At 36.8% G+C, this 10,378-nt stretch overlaps 1 protein-coding gene across 5 annotated transcripts in view; it reads right to left on the reverse strand.

Moving 5' to 3' along the window:
• Positions 1 to 10,378, reverse strand: part of NPAS3 (neuronal PAS domain protein 3) — a 629,276-nt gene that overhangs the window by 531,750 nt on the left and 87,148 nt on the right. For 3 of the 5 annotated variants that reach the window (XM_030000462.1, XM_030000432.1, XM_030000440.1), the window contains one exon: positions 8,773 to 8,862. The exons of the other annotated variants lie outside the window; for them this stretch is intronic. In XM_030000462.1, coding sequence (XP_029856322.1) covers positions 8,773 to 8,862 — 90 coding nt within the window. The remainder of the gene's footprint in view (positions 1 to 8,772; positions 8,863 to 10,378) is intronic. 5 annotated transcript variants of the gene reach the window in all.

Here is a 10,378-nt window from a genome sequence, read left to right on the forward strand (position 1 = left end):
AATTGCTTTATACCTAAAAACGACATAAATTGAAAATTGTCACCTTCCTATTGCACTCAGGTAGAAGTATGCTTTACGCTTCCATTGTCTTTTTCCCTAAAATGATTGTATTTTCTTTCTTTTCAAAAGTGTGTGTGTATGTATGTGCACATATGTATATGTGCATGCATGAACATGGAACTTTAAGACCATAAACACCTGACAAATGTTGTAGAATAAAAAAAAATAATTTTACAAAATGTAACGCAAGTCTTGTTTTCTGTATACCAGTTTGAGGTGATGCAGACTTTGCTAAATCTTTGCATGTTTAAACTGGAGCAGTATTTGTCTTAAATGGAAAGCAAATCAGCGTAAATACTTTAAATTGACTACAGATACCGCTATCATAGAGGAATTTTACCAGAAAGTCAACAGTTTTGTCATAGATAAGTCAGAAGTTTAGTGATATTACTGTATCTGGGTGTGAAAAATGAGTTGTGTCACTTTTGTATCATGAAGCCCTATGGCTAGCTAGGAGAATTAATAGATCGCTGAACAACTTAAGCCTTAAACTTAAGCCAGGTACAGTGCTGCGCAGGTCTGCTAAGTAGCCAACTTAAGGGGGGAAAAAAAAAAAAAAAAAATCTTCAGAGCATGATTTTGAGATTTTCTGAAAGGAATCCTTTTGGGAGGTGGAAGAAAAACGAGGGACAAAATGTTAGCCAAAAGCTTAATTTCTGGTAAACTCTGAACTTATTTTTCAATAAAACATTACACTTGATGACTTCGTTATTTAATCTTCTAGTCACTTGAAAAGCAGATTTAGTTCTAAGTAAAAGCATCATTTGGAAAAGAAGTTTAAAATAATTCATTTAGGAAGAAAACTAATATGAAAGATTTTAGGGTTTCCAAAAACCGCTTCTTTGCCCTTCTTTCTGGCTAAACGGATTCACTAAATTTGCTAACCATTTGCAAATAATCTAGCTTTGTTTCCAGAAATAGCTTTTTTTTTTTAAAAAAAAAAAAAAAAAAAAAAAAGGCATTCACTAGTAGCCATCACTACAGACACACAAATTTTCAAGGGAGAATTGTCTTCTGTATTTCAACAACATCACTATGCAAAACAAGCCTCACATTACTTTAAAGAAAGGCTGCAGCCATCTCATACTGCTGCAAGTGAAGAGAGCATGCTCATGACTCACTGCCCCTGTTTGGTTGCAACTCATCAGTGCTGGCAGCCCTAATCTGCTCCCAGCCATTATGACCAGCAGCTCTGAAATATGGATTAGGTCTACCCCATGTACTCCGCGCAGGGAAAGAACTCCTTGAGCCCTTTATTCCCTATGGAGTACCTGTGCAGGAGAATAAATCAGTGATGTGAAAGAAAACATAAAATCCTTCCCAGTAAAATTTGCAGATGACACAGAAGATAATAAAATGGTAAATACCTGGGAGTTGTCAGTTCCACAGATTGCATGGCAGTCTGGGTTCACCTGAATAAGATGTGTTTTAACACAGCTGAGCACAAAGCTGTCTATCTCGTAACTACGAGCACAGATTCCAAACAAAGACAATGTAACAACCTGGGAAGAGGCATATGGATTATGGTGGATAACCAAATTAATATTAGCCTACAGTGCAATACCCTCGCTAGAGCAGCAAAAAAGATCCTCTGATGTACAAGGAAGTAAACATGGAGTAGCAATTGGATAGGATTATATAAATCATTACCAATGTTGAGACAGAGAATCTTTGTTTCAAACAGCACGTAACAACATGGTTCTAGCTTGTATCTGTGATCCCTGAGCACTACCCCAGGAACAACTAATAGACTATACCAGTATTCAAACCAGGAAGACTTCATCAGACAGCTACAAGAGGCATTCAAATTCTGGAAGACTTGCCTTGCTAAGAATGAGAAACCTGTGTCAAAGAAGAGGATAAGAGATCACTGGGTTACTGTCTACAAATATCTAAACGGGCAGAGGAAGAACTGAGGAGTATCGTGAATACCAAAGGCAGACTTTTCAGCTTCTTAATGCTGGATTTGGTATGTTTCTGCTACATAAAATCTAGAAAACTTCAGACTAAAAATGAAGTAACAATACTTTAACTAACAGTAAGTACAGTTCATCTAAAGAAAGGCAGGAGTTTCTTTCACCTGAAGTTGTATAATCAGTATTTTCCTTCTAAAAAGGACCAGAAGTTGCAAGACTGTGTTACTGTCTTATATTGTTCTTTTAAATGAAAAGATGGCAAAGAGTTGGAACTCTACCTTTCAAAACATACCTAAAATGCTCCAGGATAGCTTTGTTACTGCAACTCATGGCACTTACGTGAGCTTTAGGGCACGTATTTGGTTAGCTCCTTACATTTGAGGGATAATAATTTCCCCTTCCCCCAGGCTGTGGAATGATCATATAAACTGTTAGTAAGCCAGATGAACTTGTTATCTTGCTCACTGCTTCCCCAAGTAATATTTTGGATATACTTGGTATTAATGCTTCTGTATTTGTGCAAAGCAGCAAGTTACTGGAAGAGCATGGGAAAAGCGAAACCTTGCTGAATACACATTGTAGCTCAGTCACAGATAATTTGAATTGATCTCTCCATTTCAGAAACCAGTAACATGACTCGGGGCAGGGGGGGGGGGGGGTGGGGTGGTGGTGGTGGTGTGTGGGAAACACCACCAAACCCCCCAAAAACCCACAAAACAAACAACACAAAAAGAACCCTTCATATCTGAAATGAAAGTGAAATGCAAAAACAATTTCTGTAGAGTATTAAAAAAACCTGTCTTAAGAGGGAATTAGCAGACTGTGACTAATATCCTACTGAAAGGGTGTGGTTAAGGGACCTGAAGACCCAGCCAGTTTAACATGGATTGCGTGCAAGACAGCAAAAGGTAATTGCCTAATTGGTCAATTGACCAATACTAAATTCACCTCAGGATTTAACTCAGAATAGATATTACAGTTAGATACTGCAAAGCTTAAGTGAATCTTCAAAATTTGTACTGAAATATAAACTGAATAGTATTTTGTAAAACCTAAACATGGCCCTTTGTTATTCAGTAGAAGAAAATTTTCAGGTAATATGTATGCATCGCACCTATTCTCTATTCAGGCTACGTTCCATTAATCTCAAAGTAAAATTTTAAAGCCAGTGCAACATCTAACTGTGTCATAATAGAAATAGAAGTATGACAAAATTTCTGTTATTGAAAAATTATATTTTTTGAGTGCTGTTCTCTCAAATGCTCCAATCAGCCAAGGATTAGATGCTCAACTTAATGCTAGCCAGTGATCATTAATCATTTTAAAGTGGCACAGCTAATCTCATTTCTTACCCAGAGAAAGCCCGCTCTCATATCTTACGTGTAAGGAGACATTGGCTCACTTTTGGATGTGTTTCAAACTTGGTTAAAGACTTTTTTCCTTCCTGCAAAAAATATCTAGAACAGCTCAGCTCAGAGAACCCACAGATACGCTCAAAGCTATACAAAGGTGAGAGCAGATGTAGGGAGGTGTGACAGGGATAAAGTTTTGCCAGGCAGCCTCACACAGGCTGAAAGAATCAGGTGATGTACATTAAAAGGCCTGTTACATAAGTTAGTAGTGGCTTCTCTGCCATTTGCTGATAAAGAATGAATTAGGTTATTAGCTTTCAATGCTTTCTAAGAAGAGGTCAAATTTATGAAGAGGAGATACGTAGAATCTTCTTCAAATACACCTATTAAACTCACATTGCAAGGAAAAAAATCAAGATCTGAAGTGAGGGAACACCACCAGAAAGAAAGATCCACTGTGCAAGAGGATAGGGGCCTCTCCTTCCTGGTTTACTAGAGTAGATCAAACTAAACAGCAGCTTCTTCAGTATGTTCTCTCTTAGGTTAACCCCTAAACATGGGATACTGAAGTCATTGTTGGAAAAAACCCATGTACCCTACAACATTAGCTTGAATGTTGTCCTACGTGTTATGTGTTTTTCCCACAGCTAAAACAATTGTTTCAAACTACTGTATCTTTTCCTCAGCTATATGATATCAGATGAGTCAAGATATACAAAGAAAGAGTCTGAAAAGTCTTACATCTTTCCAAGTCAATTTATATGCAACACCACAACTAAGAAACAAAAAGATGGAAATAGATAATGAGCTTTCAGCCATTATCAACTTCTCTATGCTGCTTAAATGACTGCACTGACCAGAACCAGCATGCCCAGCTGCAGAGGAGCCATCAGGGGGTTTGTCAAAGTGGTGAATCTCCATTTGGAACCATTAGCTCCTCCTCTGCAGGCCTTTTACTGCTTTGTCCACATTACCGTGGTGATGAGCACTGCAGACCACTTCCACAACCCTGAGAAATCCTTCGTTTTCCCATGTTCTATATCTGGTTGAATTCCCTCACTAGAAACCCTGGGAGAACTATTTGGCCCATTTAATGTGTACATTCTCATTTGTATTGTCTACTAGGGCCATAAGATTTCTTCGGCGTACAAAGCAATTCTGTTTTATCCATTTGATAAATACAAAAATCTTAATTTAAACCTTAGAGGCTGACAGGAATGGTTTAGCCTTGTGCCTCCTTTTCTCAGTTGTACAAATATTTATGGGTTTGAGTCGACATATAGTCTGAGGGGAGCTTATTTTGGTCTGTTAAGTTTGGATGTTTTGAGCATTTACAGGCTCAGGATGATAATGTGTGTATGACCAAGCTACACCTTCCAGGACAAACTGCTCTGCTTTTTAGACTGGAATCAATGAGCCTTCTGTTCTGTGTTCATTTCACTAACTTGCAGAGAAATGAAAGGAAAAGAGCTAATAAGACCATAGCTGTATTTCTGGGATTTAAATGAGCAAGGTGTTTTCCTTACACATTTATTGCATGCTCTTGATTTCAGAAGAAATACCTTAATGTAGAACTCTTCCCTATTCTCTATACTCCTGAAGAGAGACATGACCTTTAAGTCTGCTTAATATGGACAGGAAGAAATGAGGCAGAGATGATTCTTCCACCCTTGCTTTGGAGATAGCACACAACAGCCACCAAACTGAGAATTTCTCCTCACAATCCAGGTGATACTCTGAAGGGCCACTTTATGAATGGAATAACTTCCAGGCTGAGAACAAAAAAAACCCTGAGGTACCTTCTGCTTGTACACAACAGAGACTCCCTACAGACAAGCAAAAAACCCCTATTCTTGACATGCCATTACTCCTTGTAATTTAGCAACAAATAAAACCTGAGCGTGGGCAGGGAGCTGTGCTCCTCTTCAGCTATCTCTGGAGATCATCTAACTGGGCTTTGTTCACTGTTTGACACTCCATAAAGGTGAACAAGAGTGCAAACCATAGGTGTCTGAGCAAGCAGAAGAAAGGATTTTCAACCTGGGCAAGAAGGAAAAGCCTTGGCAGTTTCGTTATAGTGAAGTAGCTAGAACTGAACAAGAAGTATTTCTTTTTGTTGTCAATTTTGTTTGACATTACAGAAGAGCCTGGACATTCCTGGCTACAGCTGCGGGACTGGAAAAGAAAAGGGGAAATATTCAGGAGTTGATGGACAGCTCTGTTGCAGGCCAGTAACTGAGAGGCCTCTGGTTTTACCTCCATAGCTCGAGACATGTCATCTACTTCAAAAAACACAATGGTAAAATTTTTTAAGAATGCTTGGTGCGTTAGTCTCTACTGCTAGTGAACACAGAAACAATTTGTAATTATTTTCAAGCTTACTTTAGAGCTTTTTAAAAAGCATATTAACATGCTTAGCCACCTAAAACAACACAGAGCCGTGGCAACCAAGGTGGTGGACAATGCAGGGGGGAAGTACCTGTTCTTTTGCCAACAGCTTTTGAAACTGTGTGTTCCACACTGTTCCGAGCGGGATAGGTAGCAGCAGCTATGAGACTCAACTGCAAGAAGATCATACATAGCCTAGAGTCATCTGTATTAAAATATTTACTATTTTGCCTATTTTATGTATATTAGCTAATGTAATCATTAGTCCAGCTCCTCAGGAGCTTATGTTGCAAAAAGCTTTTTGCGTTATCTTTTTTTTTAATAGTACTATAATGTATTTACTAACCTACACCTTTAAGAACTCTTACAAACTGTTATTTGTAGTATGTATTAGCACTAAGATTTGACTAAAAAAGGTTACTTCCCCAAATGTTTTCTGAAAAGTATTATTGGAGTAGAAGATCACGGTATGATCCTTTCAAATTTTTTTACAGAAATGAACAGAATATCTCGATTTCAACTGCTAAGTAGCTTTACAGAAAATACCTTTAGTATGTACATGGTCAAGCATAAATCCAGAGTAGACTTTCTGTATAATACTTTTAATTTTAAAATGAGTTGGAGACAAAACAGTCAAGCTCCCAAATCCATGATTTTGTTACCTGTCCTACTATGTATGGCCAGTCCTTAAAATTCCTTTAACTCTCAGAATAAGTAGTTTGCTGTTTTGTGTCCAGCCCAGAAGCTATCCTACAGGAAAGAGGAGGGTCACACAGCCCTTTCTGTTGACCACCAGTGGCCTTTTTACATCCATTTCCCCTTCCCCAATCTAATCAGGGGAGAGACTGAGCCTGCATAAGAGATACACATGAACATCTAGTACCAAATGTTCATATGTCTTGTAGCACTAAAGTATACGCTTTAAAAGTGTCATGAAAATAGCTTGATTTTTTTTGGTCTTGATTAGTCAGTTTTCAGTAACTTGTTATATCATTGGAAATAAATTACAATGGGGAAAAAGTACCAAAAGCATCCATTGGGAAGAAGACAGAAAGAATGCCTCAGAGAGCTTAAATAATGTGGAAGCACCACCAAGAGAAAATTTCACAAATCAAAAAGCACTCTATATCTTCTGTAGAAAGACATAGCTGTTAGTTTTCCAAAATAATCCACACTTTTTACAAGTGAGGTGAACTGGGCTATAATACTTCAAAATTCACATTTCAGGAATGACAAAACAGATGTCAAAATCAACACTGTTTCATCAACCAGTCTGATTTTTGGATTTTGCCTTTTTTGGAAAAGTTATTTAGCCAATGCCTATTTGCAATTGTATACCTACTTGTAAGTAAACATTTACTATTCCATCTTGTGATTAGCACAGCTAACTTAACTATACTGACTATAAATTCTACCTAATTTAAAAACTAATATAATCAACTACGTTGCAGAATTTAGAGTGAAGCCATTGCTGTATTTAACACTCATGACAAACTGTGCCAAGTTTTCTTATTTCCACAAAGTTTCAAAATCTTAAAGTTGTTCTAAAAACTGATATAAATAGTGCACAACAAATCTGCTTCATATATTTAAACAAACAAATTTTTACACTTACTGAAGTTACAAGAGAAGTAAAATCACTGAAGTTAAGTTCTATCATGACATTTAAAATCATGCTATATCTAGACTGCTTCAGTTACTCTTATTTGGAGAGATAGAAGGGAAAACCATCAAAAATTCAAAAAGTGCAAGAAACACTTATAAGTCAATGTAAAATCATGAATAAATCGTATCTCACACCATAAGTAGCCATTCGCAAAACAGCCAAGCAATAGGTCAGATTTTCATTTTGGCTTGCCAAGTTACATTGATGCTGTAATTATATCAATAAATCTAGATTTTTCTTTTCTTCTCACTTCTGTAAACCAAAATGATATTCATTTACACTGAAGTAACAGCTTTTACTGATGTGGTTGTACCTATTACTAAAAGAAAAGATTCAGGAAACAAGCATCAGGTTATGGAATAAAAGGAGGGGATGAGAGAATATGACCTAAAAATATAATGAGTTTGACTGCCTTGCCAAAGAAACATTTTGTTGCAATGCAGAGTACAAATGATTTTTAGAAGTTAAGGGTTTTTTGGAAAATGAAATCTCTTATACACAAGATGACGATGATAACACCAGGATACAAGACAAGAATATAGTTGGAGTGTGAAAAGTAAACACTAAGTGACAGAAAGCAGTTTCAAAATCCAGCAAGATAGCAGAAAATTCATAATGCATTGCAATATATTAAAACAAAAGTCATCTACAATATACCTATCAAATATATACTTTCCAATTCTATGTAGAAACAGATTATTAAATCCTTACTACAGTAAAATAGAGACTTCACTGATCGCAAAAGTAACAGAAGTCAAGCACATTGCATTTGCCTGCCCACAGCAATAGCACTTTTGTCAGAAGCACCAGTAACGATCTTGAGTTACGCACAAAAGCAGGCTCTGTTAGGGCAACGGACAAAGGCAAATGACTGCAAAACAAGAGGACTCAACTTCAATTTAACTGTCCTGTAAGGTACATACTAATTAGCTGCAAAGCTATGAAATCCTAGCTAGCATGTTAAGTCTGCTACATGACAGTATAATTTGACTTCTTAAAGGATTATGCAAATTACAACTCATCATTCCATTACACAACTGAAAAAAGTGACAGCTAATTTATACATAACACACCTTTCAAATCCCTAAGATGTGAAGCACCTGTGCAATACATTTTGCCTAGATTTTCTCATGTATACATTCTTGTTTATTGCACTGTACAGAAGCATACCTAAGAGATTTAGTAAAGTCTTAGAGGTTTTTTTATTTGCTTTTTAGCTTTTAGAGCACAATCTCAAAGAATTAAACAACATATTTCTGTCCCTGCTGTAGAGGTTTTGCACACAAGTAGAAGTGTACGGTTTCAACACACGTGTAATTTCTGAATAGCGGGAGAGCACGAGCACTAAATGCACGAGCTAGAGGCAAGACTCACACAGATTTCAACATACTTCTGGTAGGTAGATTCACAGTAGATTCCGTCATATCGGTAGATTTTCCTACATTCTGATTGGTTGGGCAGAGGATGCTGGACAGTTATTCTGTAGAGGCATCAAAAACAGATAGACATGACTAGAAGTTCTCTACAGGTAACTGTAATGCAGGACAAATCAGTATGTTGAAATTGATTTTTTTTTTAATTTTTAAATTAAACACCTTTCTGATCTCCTTAAAAAGAACTGCCTTGTGCACATAACATCCAGAGTTTCCACTTTTCAAAATTTGCACTGAGAGTAAACTAAACTTCAGTTCTCCATAAGAACGGGGTTTTTTTCCCCATCAAATAAAAGTGGAAGAGGTAAAGAATTTTATGAACCAAAATCGATACTTCACATGGTTTGCGTATATACAATAGTGCTTATAAAATTGATTATTTATTGTTTACTGTTGCAATCCTTCCTCAGGCAGAACATCCATTTATATCAGTTGGGAGTTTGTCCAGACAAAGACCAAATAACCCTCCAATTTAAAATGTCAACAGCAATTCTCACATTTGCACAGAATGAGGATGTTGTGGCATTACAAGGACTGTGATTGAAGGTGCTCAGCACCATCTGAATAATGCCATATGTTCTCGGATCAACTGAAAGAAAATGAAAGTGATTGGCAGCAATCAGGAGGTGCGCAGCATCTTGTAAAATCAGGCCCTAAAAGATTTGTCAATCATTCTATTATTCATCCCTCCCCAACTCCCTGTTAGCAGAAAATATAATTTGGCTATAAAAATTCAATGTTGTTTTTAAAATATACTTGGGAATTGCACACAAAACAGTACCCACCAATTTTCTCTCCCCCCGCTCTCGAATAAAACCACATTTTAGATGCTTTTGTATCTTCCACAAATTAATACTTTTTTCCCCTTTTAATATAATGGTAGTTCACTAGAGTAAGTATTAGTTATTTGAGAAATTTTACACATTTTTCAAATGTAGCATTTTAGGCTGTGAATTTTTTTAAAATAAATATTCTTGTCAATATAGAATTATTTTATTATTATTATTATTATAGTATTAAATCTATATAGCTCTAAGCTAGCCTTGTTTTTTAAAATCACACATTTGTTTCAACAGTAATTTGAGACTGGGGGTTTGAGGAAAGAAAAAAAAAAAAAAAAAAAAAAGAGTATCAGTATCCAGGAACAAGCTTTACAAAAAAAATGGAAAGTTATCTACTGTGGAAACTGAGGGCCTTCCTCAATAAGACTGCACCTACACACACTGACAAGCGCACACCATTTCATGTCTTAACAGCCCTGGTCCCTTGCTTATTTAAACTGGAAACCTGGTCTGAGCATGCCTCAGCACTGTTTTTGGCCCATGGGAACCCACATGCAGAAGGGAGGAGACAGCTACATGATGAAGGCAGGACCGAACACCTCCAGATCCTGGGATATTCCTGCATTCACCAATTAAGGCATCGATAGAGAGACTTATTTATTGTGATACCCAGGGCCTTTAAGTTAGATGCCTAAGCACCATACACAGTGTATGAGGAAAGCTAAGTATCTTAAAATGGGATTTACAACACAAGTGCTATCTGCTAAAAAAGAAATCCAGA

The sequence above is a fragment of the Aquila chrysaetos genome, chromosome 2, assembly GCF_900496995.4.
Source record: "Aquila chrysaetos chrysaetos chromosome 2, bAquChr1.4, whole genome shotgun sequence".
NCBI classification, from domain to species: domain Eukaryota; kingdom Metazoa; phylum Chordata; class Aves; order Accipitriformes; family Accipitridae; genus Aquila; species Aquila chrysaetos.